The 23,738-nt window shown below is 43.0% G+C and overlaps 1 protein-coding gene across 1 annotated transcript; it reads left to right on the top strand.

Annotated features, from left to right (window-relative positions):
• The first annotated feature begins 930 nt into the window (after positions 1-930).
• On the top strand, positions 931-23,056 carry LOC121438195 (interleukin-18-like). Its single transcript, XM_041638344.1, has 6 exons — positions 931-1,168; positions 9,456-9,541; positions 10,594-10,605; positions 12,833-12,970; positions 13,981-14,111; positions 22,440-23,056. The coding sequence occupies exons 2-6, from the start codon at positions 9,460-9,462 to the stop codon at positions 22,662-22,664; spliced, it is 588 nt and encodes a 195-aa protein (XP_041494278.1). The 5' UTR covers positions 931-1,168; positions 9,456-9,459; the 3' UTR covers positions 22,665-23,056.
• The last annotated feature ends 682 nt before the right edge of the window (positions 23,057-23,738 follow it).

A 23,738-nucleotide genomic window follows, 5' to 3' on the forward strand; every position in this document is an offset into this window, starting at 1 on the left:
GTCAGGAACCATCCTGCGTAGCTCTTCCACCTTCTTCATTGAGACAGGGTCTCTCAAGCAAACCCAGAGCTCACCAATATGGCTAAGCACACAATCCGGCTTGCTCTGGGGATCCCATTTCATCTTTCCAAGACTGGAACTGCAGGCTGGCCACGGGGGTTCTGGGGATCCAAACTCCATTCCTCACATTTCCAAGACAAATATATTTAAAACTCAGGCTGACCCTGAACTCACTATTTAGGCCGGGGTTCTTCCTGCCTCGGCTTGCATGCACAGGCATGTCAAACCATGTCCACCCAGTATAACTAAAGCTTTAGAAATGGACTCTCTGATGGTTAGTTTTAATTGACAACTTGTCAACATCTGGAATAAACTACAATCCAGAAATGGAGAAGACACCTGTGAGAGATTTTTTTGCTTGATTTTTTTTTTTTTTTTTGATCCTAATGAGGCAGGAAGACTTGGGTCTTTAATTCAGATCTTGAGGTGTCAAGGCACATTTTGAACCTGGGCCACACCTGTTAAAAATGCTGCAAGATCCCCGGCAGTGGCAAGCAGCAGGCCCACAGAGCAGTTAGTCCCAGGCAGAGACCCCCTGACACATGGCGGGCGGGCGGGCTGGTGTGCTGGTCAGTCCCAGGCAGAGATGGCTGCCGGTCCCGAGCAGTGGCTCCCTGACCGGGAGAGTCATCAGGAGGGGGGAAGGTCCCTGACCGGGAGAGTCATCAGGAGGGGGGAAGGAGAAGAACAGCACGGGGGGGGGGGGGGGGGGGGCGGAAAAGTGGGGAGAGAGGCAGAAGCAAAGCTGCCTCTCCTAGAGGAGACTGAAGAGAGAGAGAGTTCAGGCAGGAAGCTGAAGATCAGCCTGGCTCAGCAGATGGGGGAGGGAGTGGGTGTGGCTTGTCTCTTAAAGAGACGAAAACCATAACAACACCTACTGCTGGAAGCTTATATAAGGACAGGAAAGAAGGCAGCTTCTGCTATTTGCCTGCTTGCCTTCACCTTACTAGCAAGTCCATTCCTTCACTGGCCTTGCAGCCTTCATCTTTGGGATTCCAGCGTCTACTGAAGACCTGCTGAGACATCCAGCCTCGGGGACTGAGCAACTTCTGGACTCTTGGACGTCTCATTCATAGCCAGCATTGTTGGATTAGCTAGATCACTGCCTGTAAGTCATTCTAACAAATCTCCTTTATATATATGTTGAGAGAGAGACAGACAGAGAGAGAGAGAGAGAGACTCACTGTGCCTGATCTGCTACTCTAGAGAGCCCTGACTCAGGGACTTTGACACAGACTATCACTAACTAGTTCTCTGGATAATTCATTAGCAGTCACACAATCTCAACTCTGTCCCTTTGTTTAAGAGCACAGAACTAATTCATTCCAAATCACCTTCAAGTTAGAACTAATTTCAAATCACCTCCCAATTAGAATTAAATTCATCCCAAATCATCGCCCCAGGAGAGTTTTGCCACCTCTCCAAGTCCCTGTCTCCATCACTTTCCTTTACAGTTGGGGGTCACAGCATTCCTTGTCACTCGTGCTGGTGACAGCAGAGAGAGGAAGTTCCAGACAGAATGGAGCACCTGGCACTGACTGCTGCTGCTGGCTCAGTGCCAGCTTACCCTCTGCTCAGTGTCTGCAGCAGAGAAATTGAGCAACAGACGTGGGGATTCGCAATGCCATGGGACTGACCCATAGAGAAAGCTGTGTCCCCATCCCACAGGTCCGCTCTCCTGTGACTAATATTTTTTCATAAGCTTCATGCTCTCTACTAACTCACTTCCCTGTTTAAGACGTTTATTGACTAGGACATCATATAACACAATGCCAACAGAGCATGGAGGTGGGGAGAACCCCTGTAATCTCAGCACTTGAGAGGCAGAGGCAGACAGATTCCTGAAGTTCCAGGCCATTCTGGTGTAGAACAAGTTCCAGGACAGCCGAAGACTACATAGAGAAACCTTGCCTCAAAAAAGTTTGCCTCAAAAAAGAGGCAAACACTAATGCAATCAGAATCCATTTTCATTTTGGACAATTCTAAAATTATAAGGCAGCTATAGAAAAGCTTCCTTTTCCTCTGCTTCATCTTTTCAGTTTGTTTTTGTTGTTGAGACAGGGACTCGCTATGTAGAGCAGTCTGGTCTCAAACTCGTTTTCTTGTCTCTGTCTCTAAATGGCTGGGGTTATAGGCATATAGGTTATAGGATGGGGTTATCTGCTAAGGCTGCTCTTAAATGTTAGTTTTAACAAATGTGTGTGTGTGTGTGTGTGTGTGTGTTTATCTGCTGGCATCTTTTCGCCACCATAAGCACCGCACTTTAGTGTGAATGTGTATGTGGTGTGTGTGTGAGAAAGAGGAGGGGGGAGGGGGAAGGGAAGGTGGGGAGAGAAGGAGAAAGAGAGAATGAATCTGGTGCCCTCTTCTGGTCTCCATGGGCACTGTCCTTAGAGTTTGCATGCATACACACATTCAAGCAGAAGTCACAAAAAAACAAGAAATAACTGCACCAGGTTCTCACATTTTAACAGGATAGTGGGGCTGCTGTATTGGCATCAAACACAAGGGGGGGTCAATATAGAGATTACTGCTGTGGTTAAGGATGGTGACCAGATATGAGGTCTGAATAAGTAAGAACACAATGGCGGTGCTGGAGAGATGTGTCAGGTTAAGAGCGCTGGCTGCTCTTGCAGAGGTCCTGAGTTCAATTCCCAGCAAGTACATGGTGGCTCACAGCCAACTGTAATAAGATCTGATACTCTACTCTGACCTACAGGCATACATGCAGATAGAGCACTGTATATATAATAAATAAATAAATATTTTTTTTAAAAAAAGGACACAATGGAATGACAATAATTCACATAGCACGAGGATGTGCCAGGTGTGGCGGTGCACACCTGTGATCCCAGGACAAGGGAGGCAGAGTTCAAGGACGACCTAGACCACCTACTAAGTTCCAGGTCAGCCAGGTGTGCAGAGTGAAAGACCATCCATATCAAAAAGTGTACAGGAGAAGGCTAGACTTGACAACACAGGTCTGTGATCCCAGTACTTGGAAGCTGCAGGCAGGAGGATCAGGAGTTCAATGTCATACTTGGCTACAAGAGACCCTGTCTCAAAAAAAAAAAAAGATACAGGAGGAAGAGATTGGGAGTCAAAGATTACTAAAATTAAGAGAGCAAACAAGCAGAGGGATGCATGCAGGGCACTCTGATTGCGGTGATTTGAGTACTTGACTACTTAGTCCCCAATTGGTGGAACTCTTTGGAGAGGATTAGGATGTATGGCCTTGCAGGAGGTGTCACTGGGGGCGCCTTTGGGGTTTCAATAAACTCTCACCATCCCGAGCTCTCCCTCTGCCCCTATTTATGGATCAAGATGTGAGCTCTCAGCTACGACTCCAGAGCCACACCTGCCTGCCTGCTGTCATGCTCCCCACCATGACAGTCGTGGACTCACCCTCTGAAACTCTAAGTCCAAAATAAAGTCTTGGCCATAGGGTCTCTTCACAGCAACAGAAAAGTAGCTAGGACAAAAGTACACATATGCAATCCTAGCACTTGAGGCTGAGTCAAGACAATTTCAAGTTTAAGGCCAGCCCGGTTATCCTGACTCAAAATTATTTAAATATCAATAAACTTCCCACGTACCAGGATCTATTTAATCACTGCTAGCTGTTTGTATGTTTTTAAGTTTTCTAGAAGTCTTGAGAATCTCAATCAATGCTTTTTCATAAACAGACAGACAGACTTGCAGCCAACAGACCAAACAGACAATGTAGAAGGACTGTTGTACTTGCCAGTGGCTGTGCAGGGTGAGGGCTGCAGCCAGGGAGTAGTCCACCGCAGAGCAGGGGCTCAAGTACCCAGCCGGGAGCAGGCCCAGGAGCAGAACACTGACAACCCTCTCGCTAGTCCAGTGGAGAGAGGCAGCCTTGGAACCAGCTACAAGAAAGAGATTCACAGAGGTGAGGAAGGACAAACACGTCAACCAATCACGCGATGGCTTACACAGTCAGCACGTAAACAGTATGCCAGCAGACCCATGCTGAACGCAGAATCAGATGGCATATCCGTCATGTCTCTGAGCACAAGACACTTTCTTTTTTTTTTTTTTTTTTTTTGATTTTTTGAGACAGGGTTTCTCTGTAGCTTTTGGTTCCTGTCCTGGAACTAGCTCTTGTAGACCAGGCTGGCCTCGAACTCACAGAGATCCGCCTGCCTCTGCCTCCCGAGTGCTGGGATTAAAGGCGTGCGCCACCGCCGCCCGGCTACAAGACACTTTCTTTTTTTTTTTTTTTTTTTTCTTTTTGGTTTTTCGAGACAGGGTTTCTCTGTGGTTTTGGAGCCTGTCCTGGAACTAGCTCTTGTAGACCAGGCTGGTCTCGAACTCACAGAGATCCGCCTGCCTCTGCCTCCCGAGTGCTGGGATTAAAGGCGTGCGCCACCACCTTAAAGGCAAGAAGGCAGGCTACGTATCTGTGGAATACAGGCAGTCTTGGACTTCACTGAAACAGGTATCACGCAAGTGTAACTTAGTGATCACTAATGGACCTCTTTAAAATAATAATGATACTAATAACTGTGTAATCTTTAGAGAAAATGCAGTATTTCTTTAAAAAAAAAAGAAAAAAAAACAGTTTGAGCTGGCTAAATGAAAGAGAAGCATAGGTCTCAGAATACCTTGAAGGTTATGTCCTTCTGCCCCCTTTTACAATTCAGTGCCAACAAATGAAACACAAGGGCTGCCTTTAGACAAGTGAAACACAACACAGCTCTACGCATTTTCTTTTCTTTCTTTCTTTCTTTTTTTTTTTTTGAGACAGGGTTTCTCTGTATAACACCTCAGGCTGTCCTGGAACTTGTTTTGTAGACCATACTGGTCTTGAACTCACAGAGATCCGCCTGCCTCTGCCTCCCAAGTGCTAGGAGGGAAGGTATGCGCCACCACCGCCCAGTAGCTCTAAGAGAACCCGACAAAAGGATGAAGTTCCGACTCAGAAAATTGTACACAGACATAAACATTAAAACTGTGCGTATGACTTTAGGGATGTTTTTTCAGTCCCATATATTTCAGAACCAGTCTGCTAAATCTAACAGAAGAATCCACCAACGAAAATTGGTCAGAAGCAAAAAGATTTTTAAACGGCAGTTTCGTCCAGCTTTTAGCCCCACAGTTGACTGATATTACATGTCTAGTAACTAAAGTGCAAACAAGTTCAAGACCTATGGGAAGAGTGTTTGGTTTCGATGCTGTCATTGTAATTTTTAAAGGCCAGAGCCTTGTGCATCCCAGCCAAGATCTAAAACACTGAGCCACATCCCCAACCTCTGTTTTTTTGAGACAAGGTCCTACTATCCTACTATGTCGCCTATGGTGGCCTCTTTCTAATGCATGATCCTATTGCTCCGGCTTCTTGATGTTGGGAGTACAGACATGTACCACCAGACCCATTTAGGAGTGGTAAATTCATAAATAATTGATTTATTTTATGTATATGGATGTTTTGCCTGCTTGTACGACTGCTGCCTGTGGAGGCCAGGAGAGGGCATTGGATCCCCTGGAACAGGAGTTATAGATGGTTGTGAGCTACCCTGTGGATGCTAAGAATGGACCTGGGTCCTCTGGAAGAGCAGTCAGTGCTCTTAAATACTGATCTGTCTTTCCAGCCATGGGAGTAGTATTTTTAGGGTAACTGAGTCCTCTAAGCTCAATGAATAACTAAACATTCACTATAGTAAATACTAGTAATTTAAAAATCCAATTTTTAATCATAATGTTTGCTGTATTCTAGGAAAATTATTTTTAAAAAACATGAGCTGGGCAGTGATGGATATGCCTTTATTCCCTGCACTCAGGAGGAGGGGCAGGTGGATCTTTTTGAGTTTGAGGCCAGCCTGGTCTATAGAGCAAGTTCTAGGACAGCCAGGACTACACAGAGAAACCCTATCTCGACAAACAAACAAAAAAGAAAAAAAGAAAGATATATCTTATATAATATAAGAGAAGACAACATAAGCCATTATAAACTAACAACAAATATGCTTGTCATTCTGAGTCTGGCTTATTTCATTTAAGGTGGTGACTTCTGGTTTCAATCATTTTTCCACCAAGAAATGTAATTCATCCATCTGTATGGCTGAATAATACTCCATTGTGTGAATATGCATCTTTATCTATTCATCTGCTGGTGTACACCAACTGATTCTATAACTTGGCCCCGGGAACAGTGCCATGAGTAACACAGATATATATGTACAGGTATCCCCACTGTGTGTGGCTTTGATTTATTTGGGTATATACCCAGGAGTGATACACCAGGATAATATGATAATTCTACTTGTTGTTTTTGAGAGAGAGAGAGACCTTCATTGTGGTTTCCATAGAGATTAAATTAAGCTACATTCTGCCAGGAACATAGAAGGATTCCTTTTTCTCTGCATCCTTGCCAGCTTTGTTAGAAATTTCCTTTCTATTTTGTTCTTGTGTTTTCTTGATGATAGGAATTCTGGGTGGGGTGAAATGAAAACTCAATGTAATTTTATAGTATTTGTTTTTTTATAGTTTTAAATCATGTGTGTGCTTGTGCAACTGTGGAGGGTGGGCCTGTATTTGCTCCCATGGAGGCCAGAGACATCAGGTCACCTGGAGCTGGTGATTATAGGCAATTGTGAGCCACCTGATGTAGGTGCTGGGAACTAAACTCAGATCCTCTGAAGAACAGTACATGCTCTCGGGCACTGAGCCATCTCTCCAGCAGCTCAATGCATTTTTAATTCGTGTTTCTCGGGCAGCTAAAGCTGTGAACCTATTTTTCCATGTATCTTTCAGCCATTTGTAGTTCACTGAAAAGTGCACATTCAGTTCCTTTACCCATTTATTGATTAGAATATGAACCAAGCATGATAACTATTTACCTTTGGATATAAGGAACTGAAGCTAGGTCGAGTAGGTAAACATCTACCATGTAACTAATACTTTAGGTTGGTTCCGTTAAAATTGAGTTTTTCAAATGAGTTTTATTTTCTTCTACCGTAAGTGCTTGGTCTCAGATTATGCTATCAAAAATTAATGAGTTCTTAAAAGTACAGATTTATAAATATTTCTCCAAATACTACTGTTTAACTCCATTTTCTTATGCCTATAAGAGAATACCTAAAGTTAGACAGTTTAGAGGAAGAAGCAGCAGGGAAGAGGCAGAGAGAGAGAAAGAGAGACTTAAAAGTAATAAATACAGTTGATCTGTAACCATTTGTAACTACAGCTCCAGGGGATCCAAAGACACACACACACACACACACACACACACACACACACACACACAGGAGACAGAAAGAGAGAGTTAAAATAAATCTTCTTTAAAGTGGCCTCTCTTGAGAAAAGCACTAATCCATTCCTTCCTGTGGGCTCCTCCACAAGGCCCCACCTCCAGCACTGACACATAGACACCAACTCTCATCACGATTCTTGGTGCCTACAAACCATAAAAACAATTAACACTTGTGACTCAGACACAGTCCTGGGAGCTCGGTTCATGAACTTCCTCACCACACAGGACACCAGCTGCTCCCTAGAACCTGCTGTGGTGTAGAGGAAGTTCCAAGTCTTCCCCTGAAGGTCCCACATTTGCGTCTGCTGAAATAAGACTGCAGTCCACAGATTATCGGGAGCAAAGGCTACAAGAGACAATTAACACGTGCAAGCACCTGAGCTACCTGAAACATTATAACTTTCCGAAGCCAGGGGCGAAGTTGGGATTCCTTCCTCAGAGAGGAAGTAGAAGGCTTGCAGGTGATTTTAAAGCAGGATGAAATACTGTTGGGGGAGCCTGACCACAGAGTCAGATACAGACAAGGAGGCCACACCTGGGATCCCAACACTCCCGCAGCTGACGCAGGAGAACTATGATTTCTACAGGACCCCATCTCTATAGGGGAAAACAGAGAAGTAAATGATTGAAGGTAATTGTGTTCCTCTTTAGTGGACCCACCTTCAGGAGACAGAACTTCAGAGAAGTCTCTTTGCTACTACAGGAGAGGAAGGTGTCAAGAGAACCTTCCAGTAACCACGGGAAGGACCAGAGAGACCTGAGGAGGCTGCTTTCATCAAGTTCGTCATCAACACATTAAAGTACATGCAGGAAACTCATTAAATTAGATAGTTATTGAAAGCCAAGGAGGTGGTTTTTGAGGCAGGGTCTTAGGTAGCATCTTACTACATAGCCTCAAACTCCAGACCATTCTTGTAAAAAATGTACTGTTTTTTGTGCTCCTAATTAATACATAAAGCAACAAGATCTACTAAAGAAACTTCAAAGTAATAAAGCTTAAACCATCTCAAGACTCCTGGGACCTACAGTGGCTGCTAATAAGTGAGCATTTCAACTAGTAGCAGGGTCAAGGCACTGTGGTTTGTTCCTTCATAACCCCAGGATGAGGGCTACATTTCAGCTTAGAAATAAATGAGAATAAATATGTCTTGTTTTTCTCCCCAAAGTCACAGATTTCTCATACTTAAAACTCCATGGCAAACCCTTATTCCGTGACAAAATTCTGGAAGGACATATACATAGAATATAGAGTCAGGTGAGGGAAAGGGGGAAAGCAAATACACGGGGATTGTTGCAGAAACACCATATTTATGTAATACTCATGCACGAACACAGACAAACCAGACTTCAGGTCAAAAGCTGCTGCTGCCTTTGGAGGAAACCCACCAAATGTCAGAACCTCTCAGCCTTCTCCCACCCTGCCCTAAACACCAGGTGGAAATGCCACCTCTGTCTCCTCCTCTTCTTTACCACTGTAGCAGTGAGGTCACGAACATTCAGCATCTCATCTACAGGAGGCCACTGGCTTTTCAGTTCAGATAGAACTGGTCCCCAGTATTTCTAGCATCCCCAGTGAACACAAAACTAATCATTCACTAGGGAGCCATATTTTCACTAGGGATTCATAGCACTCCTAGCCAGTATTCGCTAGGAGTAACCCTTTAAAATATTATGAAACAGCATTCTCCTGGTTCCAAATAGCTAAGGGTTTGTAAAGAACATAAACGTGCGTGCTACAGACTCCTGCTTCACATGTATTAAACATCACAGTTTTCATCAGCATACTGAATGATAAATGACTTTCAAATGCGAAGGTTTAGAAGGCAGTATTAAGGAGCTGGAGAAATGGCTCAACCATTAAAAGCACTGGCTACTCTTCCAGAGGACTGGGGTTCAGTTTCCAGCACCCACATGGTGCCTCACAACCATCTGTAACTCCAGTTGGAGGGGATCCAATGCTCTCTTCTGGCCTCCATGAGAACTGCATGCCTGTGGTGCACAGACATACGTGCAAACAAAAATAAATCTAAAAAAAAAAAAAAAGGTAAGAGGTCTGTTCATTTTATGTGTACGAAGAGCAATCTCTGCCTCTTCATGGGTTACTCTTTGCTTTCCTTAGAATAATGTTGGCTGCCACACTGGAAGAAGGCTCATGCATCAACTTCAGGGAAATGGCATTTATTGACAACACACTTTACTTTATACGTAAGTCTAAACCAATAAGATAAATGTGGGGCTCGGGTACAGGTTTTCAACTAGAAATGAAATCAAGAAGTGAGTTTGGACCCCTGTTTGTCATCAAATTCTACCAAAATGTTAATGACCCCCCCCACACACACACACACACTCTGCTTTAGAAATAAAACAAAACAAAACAGATTTCCAAGATTCAGTGCCCTGCCCCACGTCCTGGGTTGACACTCCAGCAGTTTGTCACCAAAATGGTGTCTGGTGCCCTCATGAAAATGTACCATTGAGGAAACACTGCTTCCCAAAAGAAATGCAATTTATGAGATTCTAGGCCCAGAGTTCTGTCTACACCATTCAGGTGAATAGATAAACTTAAAAGGAAAGTTTGCCAGTTTATTAAAAAAAAATACTTTAGCTATGTACTGGGATTACAAATCCTGGATTTAAATTAGTTATTGTTATTTTATTTTATGTGTGTACTTGTTTCTCCTGCATTTATATCTGTTCAATATGTGCATGCTGTGTCCTTGGAGGCCATAAAAGGGTGTTGGATCCCCTGGAACTGGAGTTGCAGAAGGTTGTGAGCTGCCATGTGGGTGCTGGGAATTTAACCGTGGTCCTTTGGAAGAGCAGACAGTGTTTTAAGAACTGAGTCATCTCTCTAGCCCTAGATTTAAGTTTAAACCTAACACACTTGTGTACACACAACCCCTAATAAGCTTAATTTTATGGGCTCCTGAATGTTTGTCATGTGATATTCCTAATGGAGGTCAACAGAGCCCATCACCATTATATAGAGTTTAGGGGTGAGGAGTGTGGGCAGGCATGGTGGCACATGCCTTTAATCCTAGCACATAGAAGGAAGAGGCAGGTGAATATCTGTGAGTTGGAGGACACCTGGTTTACAAAGTGAGTTGGAAGGCAGCCAGAGCATTTTAGCAAGACCCTGAAAAGGGGAAGGGGGGGGGTAATGGAAGGAAGAATAGAGTTCTAAAAGTGAGGGGAAGGGACATGATGAGCTGAACTATATAATTTAACATATTATGTTTCTCTATTCCTCCCTTTAGCTGAAGATGATGGTAAAGTATAAATTTATTTTTCTCTCTTTGCAAATTAGAAGATGCTTGAGACACGTCTATTGTCTGCTGGGAGAAACTGTCCATAGAGATGTCCAAGGGGTAGTTAATAATTACAGTTACATTATATTCAGATAATTCTATGGGAGAGCATATTAAAACTTGAATCCTTCGGCTAATTGACTTAGGTTGTTTCTGTCTTACTTCTGCTGATTATAGCACCCTTGCATGGTGCTTGGACATTTCTGTTGTCTGGCTTGATTTGACACTGGTTGCTATTATGTAGCCTACACTAACCGAGAAGTCACTATATCACCTGAACTGGCCTCATCTGTGACCCTCCTGCCTTCACCTCCCGAGTGTAGGGTCACGAGTGTGCAGCAGCATTCTTGTACAACAGCATTGGCACATGTGTCTCACTGTTTCTTCAGAATAAACTCTAGGGAGCAGAACTGCAGGTTGGCACATCAAAGCCTCAATGGTCCCTCCATTGAGTTTATTATGTACTAGCAAGAGATAATTCCCTAGCCTGGTGTGGTGGAATACACCTTTAATCCCAGAACTTTGGGAAGCAGAGATAGGCATATCCCTAAGTTCGAGGCATTCCTGATCTACAGAGCAAATTCCAGGACTTCCAAGACTATACAAAAAGGCCCTGTATTGAAAAATAAATAAATTATATACACCTATAATTTAAATATATAGATATAGAGAGAATAGATGGATTTTTTGGGGTTGCCAGCTCACAAAAAATGGCATAGAGACATTATTGAAAAGTTTTTGCATCCCTATAAACCTTTCCACTGACCCAATGGTCCAAATCATACCAAATCAAACTGAATTAGAAAAAGGCCAGGTTTAATTGATGCCAGCACTCCTGGATGGCTTTCCAGGCCCTCATAGAGGAGACGGGGAAGGAAGACCAGGAAACCACATGTTTGTTCTCTGGGGTGCTGTTTAAATACCCTGTGGGAGTGGTCTTGAGCATCTCTGGGGAGGGGTCATCGTTTGGCAGACTTTCTCAAAGATGGAGTCTAGACAGAGGCAGCTCCCGGGGGAGGGGGCTTGAAAATGAACTTTACACCCAAATAGAGGCTGGGGTCACGTTTTCACCCAAACAATTATTAATTGTGAAAGCTTGGCCTTAGCTTAGGCTTGTTCCTAACTAGTTCTAATAATTTAAATGAACCCATTTCTATTCAGCTATGTGTTACCATGTGACTCATGGCTTTTCTCTCTCCTCCTGAATGTTTGTTCCCTCAGCCTCCACCTGGCAACTCTACCTTTCTTCCTCCCAGAGCTCTCTGTCCAGAAGTCCTCCTTATACCTCCTGACAGCTATTGGCCATTTAGCATTTTATTAAACCAATCACAAAGACACATCTTCACACAATGTAAAGGAATAAAGGAATAATCCACAACGAGAAGAGAGAGAGAGAGAGAGAGAGAGAGAGAGAGAGAGAGAGAGAGAGAATTCCCTGATAGGGAAAATAGAGATGGTGGGGTAAAGATCCTGAGAGCAAGAAGACTTGAAACTGCAGCTGGGAGAGACGGAGCTCAACCGGAAACAAGGACTGGCAATTGACAGCCTGTGGTGGCATAGCTCTCATATTTGCATAAGTAGGTTGAGGATTGGGGGGGTTGTTTTTCTTTTTGGGGGGTTCTTTGTTTTGGTTTGGTTTTCAGTTTTTCAATGCAGAGTTTCTCTGTATAGCCCTGGCTGTCCTGGCACTAGCTCTGTAGACCAGGCACAAACTCATAGACATCTGCCTGCCTCTGCTTCCCTAGTGCTGGGATTCAGTGTGGGCACCACTGCCTCGCATCTGGCTAAGGATTTAAGGTACTAACATTATAGTAGTGCTATAATGGAGCACGACTAGGTGCAGTTATGAAGGGAAGGGCAGGCAGAAGTACAGCTAGGGAAGAGGTCCCAGAGGAAGGAGACTACAGGGTTTGTGATGTCTAAGAACATGGACAGCAGGAAGGAAAGTGTAAGAACACAAAGGAGACTGGCCAGGAAGTAAAATACTTGAACCTTTGGAGGGAGAGTAGTTCCGAGTGCAATCAGGAAACCCGGTGTGCTCTTAGGAGCACAGTGACGCTCAACAGGGGAACTTGCTCATTGCTGCTTCTAGAGCAGAGGGTTGTGCTGACTCCGCAAACAGAATTACTAGGTGTGTCTGTGGATCTAATAAAACAACTTACCATTAATGATTCGATGTGTGTTATAGGAGACCTGAAATCAGACAACTTTGGCAAGAGACGATCTACAACCTGTGTAATACGAGATATGAATGACCAAGTTCTCTTGGTCATTGGCAGAGAAAGGCAAGCTGTGTTTGAGGACATGCCTGATGCTGACCAACGTGGTACTTTTCTCTGCCTATTTAAAAGCACGGAGACCCACGCGCTTCTCCCCACGCCATTTACTGCCCACATTTTCAAATGTCAGGTCCTGTTCTTAGATGGAAAGTCACAGTAGTAAACAGAATTCCACTTTAGAGAGCACCCTTTTTTTAAATGGAGCGAGGGGTTAGATGCAATAAAGACACTGGTAGAGGTGACCCCCTCTGGGTCTATGGGAGCATCACCGGTTCCCCTATATCAATTGTATTCTCCATAGAAGAACCTTCTCAAATTGGATCATTCATCCCCCACTGGTTATAGCTGAGCATACTGCAGACACCATCAAAACTCAAATGAAAAGTAAAACACAAGCATTTCAAATGAATATCTCTTCCACCAGAGCATGAGAGTGTCTCAAGACTTAAGTTCCAAATATCCCAGTTTGGGGCCTAGTTGAATGTATATTCTTGAAAACAAAAAAGTCCTATCCTAAGTTTTTTGCCTCAACAAATGCTTTAATACTCTATTGGACATTCAATGGTTAAACATAGTCTTTAGGCTCAGAATAACATTCTGTTTTATGATTGGCTTTATTTCTGATTTGAGACAGGATCTCATTATGTATCCCTGGCTATCCTGGAATTCACTTTGTAGACTAGGATTACCTAAAACTCACAGAGATCCTCCTGCCACTAGTGCTGGGATTATAAGTGTCTACATCCACACCTGGCAGGGTTTATGATATCTTTAACACACTCAAGAAAAATATCAGAAATCAAGAAAAATATCAAACTATCTTTAACATACTCCAAATACTTTACCACACTCATGTTGCACACCTACGGTTTATACACCCTGTAAGTGTGATTTAAGGGGAGTGTGGCCAGCTGGGCTTCAGGTCTGTTGGCCGTCAGGCCAAACCTTCACTGCATGGTTGTGACTGACCTATTCTTTGGTTAAATTTCTATAGATGCCAGTTTGGGGGAGGGGAAGTATTCCAATTAATGGTCTCATTTATTAATATTTATTTCAGCTAATCCCCAGACCAGACTGATAATACATTCGTATACAGATTGTCACTCAAGGGGAGAGGCTGTAACCCTCTCTGTGAAGCATGAAAGAATGTCTACTCTCTCCTGTAAGGACAAAGGCATTGCCTTTAAGGTAAGATTCAGTTTCACTTTGATTTTAGTTAAATTAATGAACAAATTATAAACGTCAGATATCCTCAGGCCAATTGTCTAGAGCCCAAAGAGCAGACACAACCACTGAAGTGGATGAGTATGGGGGGCTGTCCACCCCTTCAGTCTAGTGTGCTGATACTCGGTGGTCTCATTTTGTCTCTGAGTCTGTCTGAGAGGAAGAGACGGCTGAAAGCTCTTTTGTTTGTTTTAAACATGTATTTATTTATCAGTTCACAGTTTTCTGTCTGCATGCTTTGCTTATACACCAGAAGAGGTCATAAGATCTCATTATAAATGGTCGTGAGCCACCATGTGGTTGCTGGGGACTGAACTCAGGACCTCTGGATGATCAGTTAAGGCCCCAGCTGATTTTTTTTTTTATTCAGACAGGGTTTCTTGTATCCCAGACTGATCTCAAACTATGTAGTTGAGGGTGGCCTGAAACTTTTAACCCTTCCATCTCTACTTCCATCTCTACTGTACGGATTACAGGTGCATGTCACTATGCCAGGACCTATGCTCAGGGTCTCCCATTAATGCAGACCGTATCCATCATTGCCGTAGGCTGATTTCAGGTAAAAGGCAACTTCATTTCCCTGTCATATCACTAGAGTTTGTGTTCAAGGATTACTTCTCATTTAGATTTTAAACTTCAGCTTGGTCCTAGATCTTCTCTCCCTGAGTTGTGGTTTACTGTTGGGGTCCACCCTCGACAGGTTCGTACATTCCAGGGCAGGGGTATATGGATTAGAAAAATTAGGTAGGAGGAACAAAGATATGAAAGAAACACAGGGACAGAGAACTGGGAGGGCTATACGGTGTATACTGGATACTGAATCTGCCCACATTTATTTTCCATATGCTTATATATCCCAATCCAAAAGGTGAGGGGGAGGGAGAAGGCAAAAGACTGCTTTAACATGACACAAAGGACAACCATAGCAATTACTTGCTTCAATATTTGAGCCATCAAGCCACTATTTCCTGAGTTAAGCATTCTGATGTTTTTGGCAGGATATGCAGTGAATACACCCTAGACTAAGTATCCTGTAGGCAGCCACTCCCTATGTCAAACCTCCTGTTTTAAAATGAAGGGGCAGGAATAGGCTTGAATTCTGTCTGTGGCCTTTGGTCAGGGTAGAGTGAATTCACCTCTGTGGGCCATCTTAGTGTCCAAAAGACCACGAAGTCACAGCCTAGGTCAGGATATCTTGTTTGTAGCCAACCTGTTGTCAACAACTTTGAAAGAGTGAAAATAAGTTCCAACTCTCTGACCTTTGGTCAAGGTGGAACAGAACCTGTATCTGTGGGCCTCCACAATCTCCTCCCTTTTTAATTTATTTATAAAGCCTGTGCTTCTGCTACAGGACAGACTGTGCCTGGCTTGGACATCCTCTTCCACTTTCCAGACTTACCCATCATACATTCTGTCATGTGCGTCCTGTCTTAGATTGCTGGGGAGGGGGATCTACCTGCCATTGAATACAAGTCTCTGTAAATAAAGGGTTACGGGAGAGTGCATCTCTAGGCACTGTGCACCTCTGAGCCAACTTCCTGCAAGGGAGTTCACCAACAACTAGATAGTCATATGCAAGCAGATAATGCTTTGTGATACATATACTCCCATGGGTACAATATCTCCTAGTAAAGAGTAGAGGATGATCAAGAGGGGATGGACTTTTTTAATTGGTTCAAGATGTCTTTAACAATTTTTAGCTACATCAAAATCCAAATTTGTTTCATTAAACATATCAAATCTAAGGACTTTCCATGTCAAATTTCTCTCAGACAAGTTATAATCTTTTTCTAATCAGTAACATCATCGTAGTTAACTAAAGCCGTTGCGAGCATTGACAGCTCAAACCATATTTCTAGTATGGAAATTAACAATAAACACACAATTTGTCAAATCACATTTCTCTAAAATCCAATCTAATCAAAAGACAAGAGGAGGTGTCTGTGATGGGTGAGCTATGAGTCTTTTTTTCCTCCTATAGTTCAGTTGCATTGCTGCTCTGAACATTCAAAGGTAAGTTCAAACTATCCCCGTCTCTGAGGAGCAGCAAAAATTTTCATGCCACTCCTCCTCATCTCTGAAGAGGGCTTCAGTCACTCTTTGCTTCCATAATAGTGTTCCATTGCTTTAACAAGTCTCTTTCCCCTGGATGGGAAATTTTCTGAGGTCTCAGTTCTTTTTTTTTTTTTTTAGAGTTTTTTTTATATATTTATTTATTTATTTATTATGTATACAATATTCTGTCTGTGTGTATGCCTGAAGGCCAGAAGAGGGCGCCAGACCTCTTTACAGATGGTTGTGAGCCACCACGTGGTTGCTGGGAATTGAACTCAGGACCTTTGGAAGAGCAGGCAATGCTCTTAACCACTGAGCCATCTCTCCAGCCCTGAGGTCTCAGTTCTTAGTCCTTTTATTTCAACAGCAGATTGAACACCATACTGGCAAAATGAGTTCTGTGTCCTAAGATATAATATGGATAAACTACCAAATATTCAGTCAGCATTCTTGGTCTAGCTCCAAAGTAAATAGGACTCACTAAGGTCTGGAAGTTTGTGCAGTAGGTCCACCAAGGAGCTGGGAACCACCAACCATCACCACGATCTTCCATCCCTTCTCAGGCAGCAGCATGATGGCACCAAGGAAGTCAGGAACACAGACTCAGGAACCTCACTCTGACTCTTCTATGGGGACACCAGCATCTATGATGTCATCAGGGCTGGCACTTCTCTATTTTACAAGCAGTATTTTCTTCCTATGAAAAAAAGCACAAACATGACTCCAATGGCATATTAAAACAGGATCATGTCCTTTCCAACATAGACTGAGGGTAAAACTCCCCTGTTTTTTCTTTTGAAGTTGTGTTTTCAAGGAGCCATGGACGTGCTCTACAATTCTTTGTCCTTGAGGATTATAAGGAATGCCTGTTTTATGTTCAATATTCCATTGGGAACAAAATTGCTGAAGTGCTTTACTAACATACACAGACTTATTGCTCGTCTTTAGAATTTTAGGGATTCCCATATATGAAAAACACCTTAAGCAATGAATTATCATATGGTTAGTAGCTTCTCTAGTCTGTGCTGTGGCCATAAATAAAACTGAGTATGTATTGATTGTCACATGCACGTATCTTAATTTGCCAAACTCTGCAATATGAGTAACATTCATTTGCCAAAAATGATTAGGAAGCAGGCCTTCCTGAAAAGGTACAGGTAAAATTGTGGGCATATATCACATTGCTTAACAATCTGATGACCAATTTCTCTTGTTAATCCAAATTGCTTTCTCAAACTTATTCTATTTTAATGATGTAGAGCATGTGATCACTGAGCAAGCTCAACTTGAGATAAAGCAATCAACTGAGTAAGTTTGTCAGCTAAAGAATTACCTGCAGCCAACGGAACAGGAAGATTTGAATTTCTCTAATGTGATTCAGAAAGCCTGGCAATTTTCTTTCACGAATGGCATCTTGAATTTGTTGGAACAGCATTTTAACTTGACAATTACTAGTCCTAATGCATGGAACTGTTTCTAGTACATGAAGAGCTTTAAAAATGTACTTACTGGCCGGGCGATGGTGGCGCACGCCTTTAATCCCAGCACTCGGGAGGCAGAGGCAGGCGGATCTCTGTGAGTTCGAGACCAGCCTGGTCTACAGAGCTAGTTCCAGGACAGGCTCCAAAGCCACAGAGAAACCCTGTCTCGAAAAAGCAAAAAAAAAAATGTACTTACTGCCCATGCGTAAATTAAATGTCTTATCTGCAAATAGCTGGAACAGTACAGCAACAGCTCGCAGAGCAACTGTCTGAGCTGAGGCTGGATCTGTTTGCACTACGAATCCTTTACTATCAACAACATACGCTGCTCTTCCATTGGAAGAACCAGCCGTAACAACTAACCTAGCATCCTTTAAGGGATCTTTCATTACATTTTTTTTTTTTTTTGGAAAATAAAGAAATGTAGTTGTGTGATTTGCAGCAATCGATCAGTTGGGAAAAGATTATCAGTCTACTCTTCAAATTGAGCAAACACAATTGCCTAAGAATCATTATTTAGAAATAACAGATCAATCTGTTGCTTAGTGTAAGAAACATTGATCACAGTAGGTTCCCTGCCAGAATATCACCCAGATTCCATCCTGTTCTTCTGTACTAAACAAGTTACTGCTTCAAAAGAAGTGTTTAGTACCTTGACTGGCGAAATGGGGTGCTGTATCAATATAAGCAGGCCATTTTTGCCGTAATACCACTGTGGGAGTAGGTTTTATAGGGACTATACATGCTGCCTAGGTGGATCATAATTAATATAATGTACCTGCTGCTTTGTATTGCATGTTTCACCTGTATCAGTACCTGTCTACCAGCATCTGTAAGCTGTCTGGTAGAATTCAGGTCACGACTCACCTAAAGAATTACACTTAATGGCTCAAGGAACACTGTGGGGAATTTTAAATAATGTCTCAGTCATTGAATATCTCCTAACAATCAATGAAAATCATTCAGATTCTGTAAGCTATCCTTCCTAATTTCTAATTTCTGAGGTTTCATTTCTTTAGGATAACATACGATCTAAATACTGGCAAGGTGGGTGCCTTTGCACTTTCCCCGGGGCAATAACCCACCCTGCATGGGTAAGACTCTCTCAAAGTTGTCCACATGTCTCAAGCAAAACTTCTTCATTTTTATAGGCAAGCAAGACAGCATCCATATGACTGATAATATAAACTTGTGGAAATTGGTCTATAACATTTTGCATAGCCCGAACCACAAATTTCTGGCATAATGTAGCGCTGTTTGCCATGCTCTGAGGCAAGATGGTCTACTGACTATTTGAAATTAACTGATAGAACACCAAATGCAAATCACTGGCATGCTAAAGGAATAGTATAAAAACAATCCTTTAAAGCTATAAGAGTCTTATGAGTATTTTTTGGTATAGCTGTAGGAGAAGGCAATCCAGGCTATATAAAGCCCTCATGGGCTGCATGGTCTCATTAACATCTCTTAAATCATGTATTAATCTCCATTTTCACGACTTCTTTTTAATCACAGAAACAGGAGAATTCCACGACATAATGTGACCATTATCCAGCTGTTCCTGCACTAACGCTGGGCAGCTTGTCATTTTCCTTCTGGTAGAGGCCAGTGTTAATCTATACAGGCTCGTCACTTTTCCAAATAAATGGTCTGTATGGAGTGCAGTGGCATCTCCTAAAAGTACTCCAATCCTGCCCTGGGCGCACTTCTGCTAGGTATGATAGGATCAATCCTTCCCTCATTTTCCTTGCCCAGTCCTTGATTGGGTAACAACCCTTGCTGAAACACTTGATTAGCAGTAACTGTGTTGGGGAAATATAAATATACCCCAATTCGGTTCATAATGTCTCAGCCCCACACATTTACAGGTAAATGAGGAAAAAAGTATGGCTGAAAAGTTTCTTCATGGCCCTCTCCATCTTTCCAGTAAAGTTCATTGCTACTTTGTTCAAGAGTTTGATCAATCCCTTGTAACTGTGTCATAGTCTCCATTTTAGGCTTAAAGGCCATCGGCTGGCAGTTATAGCAGAAATATCCGCACCAGTATCCAGAAGACCAGAAACGCCTTTTCCATTTATAAACAAAGTGAGTTTGGTCACTGTGGACCCATGGCTTAGAGCCAATAGGTATCAGATGAATCAAACCCAGCTTCTCCTCTCTTACCTCCCTTGACTTAATTTCTGATTTGCCCTTTAGAAAGTAAAATTAATTGTGCAAATCTCTGGCCTGTCTTTACCACAGTGACTCCATTAGGTGAGTGAGGCATAGCCTTGATTTCTCCTTCAAAGTCAGCAGTCAATGACTCCAGAAGCAACAAGCATCCCTTGCATGATGGTGCTACCTCTCCCCAATAATAATCCTACAGTGCCTTCCCATAAAGATCCATAAACCCCAGTGGAGAGAGCTTGCATCCCCATTGCAGGAGTTAAACTGTAAAAGGCAGAGCTGAGATTGAGCCCTGCATTGCCTGGGGTTGCTCTGCAAAGGACCTGAATGGATTTCCTTGTCGGGGAAACAGACTGCTGGATCGCCCTATATATTGTCTTGGGGCCTGAGACAAGCCCCCTCTGCTCGATTCCTGGCAGGGGATTGATTCCCTTAGGCATCTTTCTTTGGTCTACATTTGTTAGTTCACTGTTTCGCTCTCCTGCAACTTCAGCACAGTCCCTGGTTCCTTGTTCTTCCCTGGGCTTACTGTGTATGCTATCTATCAGAACACTGCCTGATCTGAGGTGCCAAAAGACCACACCCAAAGCAGCTTCCAGGAGGCCCTGCAGCCCTCGTCTCTGGGCCTTGATTTCTTTGTTGGGAGAGAAGATCTCTAACTGTCTTTCCCTGTAAAGTAGAGGCTATAGGCAGTCTCTGTGTATATGAGGGGCCAATATCTAAATATAATCTTTCAAAGTCATTGACAACAGGTGTGGCTACAAACAGTTGACCAGGCACAGCTTCGGAAGCAGGTGCTAATCAGAAGGCAACTTATACTACCGTCTGTCACAGCCCATACTAGGTTGGTAAATATCCAAGAACTATGGCTGTCAATTTAACTAGTTCTGTCGAAAGAACACCTTCTGAATCTTCTATGCATCTCAAAAAGATAGAATGTATTTTTAATTTTAGAGATTTCTTGGTCAGTCCATAGGATCATGGGGATCTTTACTGCCATGTGGTCAAAATCAACTCCAAAATATCAGTTCCATAATTAACATGGAAGAACCTTGGGCAGTTCTCATATTTTCTAATACATCCTAAAAGGAAAACAAAATGTGAGAATAGGTAAAACCAGGCAGCTCCAGTGGGAGAGACTACAGTTTCTATTCAGCTAATCCTGACTAGGACCCTGGTGTCCGGACAAAACATACAGGAATCAGTGCTTGTACTAAACTCAGGACAGAAGGGAGAGACTACTGTGCACTGTTATGCTCGGAAAGCAGAGTCAGGGGCCACAGACTGAGTCTGTGCAGCTGGGCCATTGGGGAACCCAAGACTCAGCTGGAGAACAGCTGCTGGTCTAATCACACTACAGTGTAGTATCAGGATCACAGAAAGAAGGAGCTGAGATTCGGACACCTCCCGCACCTCTCATGATGATTCAGAAACTAGAGCTACTGAGCCAAAGTGGGGAGTCCGTCAGTGTGTTAGCTAAGAACAACTAAAGAAGACAAGAACTGAAACCAGCCCGATGAGATGGTCATCTCTGCTAGAACTTCTCTTCATCGTTAGCATACCTGGACTCCCTTGGTGGAAGAGAACAGAAGGAAGGTCTGGGCATAGGGGAACCAGAAGGCCTGTGTGTTGATGAGGGTGCCAGGTGGAAAAGGTCAGAACGGACAGGAAAATAGGAAGTTAGGAATTAAAGAGAAGCAGTCAGTACTTCTACCTTCAGAGAGTTTATTTCTTTTTTTTTTTTTTTTCGAGACAGGGTTTCTCCGTAGCTTTTGGTTCCTGGAACTAGCTCTTGTAGACCAGGCTGGCCTCAAACTCACAGAGATCTGCCTGCCTCTGCCTCCCGAGTGCTGGGATTAAAGACCTGCGCCACCACCGCCCGGCCAGAAAGTTTATTTCTTAACTCTTGAAAAAAGTAAAGCTGCTTCAGGTTGTTTAGTAACACACTTTTAGTATTATAGTGCACATATAAAAATTGGTAAAGTCATTTTAAAAAAATTTGTTTTCTGATGCACAACTGTGTGTACATGTGTTTCTTTGGAGGCCAGAATGGGGAGCTGGGTTCTCTGGTGCTGGAGTTTAGGCATTTGTGAGCTTCCCCATGTGGATGCAAGAGCCAAATACCAGACTCTGAGAGACCTGAGCAGGAAGCCATCGCTCTAGGCCCAGTTGCTTATATCTGTAAAAATTATGTAGTTGGGGATGGTGCCACACGCTTTTAATGCCAGAATTCTGGAGGCAGAAGCAGGTGGATCTCTGTGAGTTTGAGGCCAGCCTGGTCTACAGAGTGAGTTCCAGGTCAGGTTCCAAAGCGACACAGTAAAATCCTGTCTTGAAAAAAAAAACAAACAAACAAAAATTATGTAATGTTGGGCCAGGCAGTGGAGGCATATGTCTTTAATCCCAGCATTTGAAAGTCAGAGGCAGGCAGATCATCATAAGTTCAAGGCCACCCTGATCTAAAAATTAGTTCCAGGACAGCCTGGACTACTACACAAAGAAACCCTGTCTCAAAAAACAAACTACCACAACAAGAACAACAACAAAAACAACAACAACAAAAACTATGTAATGTGTGTTTTCTCCACAGGAAATGGATCCACCTGAATATATCGATGGTACTAAAAGTGATTTCATATTCTTTCTGAGAAGTGTTCCAGGACACAATAAGATGCAATTTGAATCTTCAATGCACGAAGGACACTTTCTAGCTTGTGAAAAGGAGGGTGATTTTTTCAAACTCACATTGAAAAAGAAGGATGAAAATAGAGATAAATCTGTAATGTTCACTGTTACTAGCTTACCTCAGACTTAGGTATTAAGCATTTTTGTACCAGAAAGATGAGTAGATTACATGAGCCTTATGATAATCCATTCTGTGTTGCCATAGCAAAATACCCCAGGCTGCATAATTTATAAAGCAAACAGGTTCATTTATCTCACGTGTCTAGTTCAATTCCTACGTCCTGGTGAAGGGCCCTGGCTGCATTACAGCATACAAGATAAAAGGAAAGGAATCAGCTGCATGTGAATTAGCACATGGGTGAGCCTCACTTCATAGCAACTCTTTCTTGAGAGAGGCTTCGGCCCTTCCCAATGCTGGAACCCTCAGGAGCTGTTCACCTCCCACCTCTTTAATATATCACCACCTCAACATGGTTATACTGGCGATCAAGTTTCCAGCAAATCTATTCACGTGACAGTGAAATAAATACTAATAATGACCTCAACATGCCATTTAAGTATGATACTAATTATGATATTTTTTAAGTAGCACTTATGGGGTAGAGAGATGGTTCAGTGATTAAGAGCACTTGCTACTCTTCCAGAGGGAGATACACCACACACACACACACACACACAAATATATGGCAAATATATGTGTGTGTGTGTGTGTGTGTGTGTGTGTGTGTGTGTGTATACACACACATACATACATATGCATGCAGTGGGGTTTTTTTCCATGGGTGTTATGTCCCTGGAACTGAAATTAACAGACAGTTGTGAGCTTCCATGTGGATGCTGGGCATTGAACCCAGGTCCTCTGGAAGATCAGTCAGTCCTGTTAACCACTGAGCCATCTCTGCAGACCCCTTCCAGAGGACTCTTGTGTATATGATGGGGTATGCACATGCCACCCTGAGTGAGGGGAGTCAGTTCTATCCTTCCATCTTTGTGTGGGTTTCAGGTTCCAGGTTCTAGGACTCAAACTCACATTGTGAGGCTTGCATAGCAAGTGCCTTTATCTGTTGTGTCAATTCGCTGACTGTGTTATGTGCTGTCTTAGCCATTACAATTTTATTTCACTGGGAGAAGTTGAAGCAAATCAGCATTATTAGGGAGTTTACACTGTCCTTGGCCCCAGCTCCAGCATCTCTGACACCTTCTG

Source organism: Microtus oregoni, unplaced genomic scaffold (genome assembly GCF_018167655.1).
Source record: "Microtus oregoni isolate MIOR12 unplaced genomic scaffold, Mior012 000055F_ref0000237, whole genome shotgun sequence".
Classification (NCBI taxonomy): Eukaryota; Metazoa; Chordata; class Mammalia; order Rodentia; family Cricetidae; genus Microtus; species Microtus oregoni.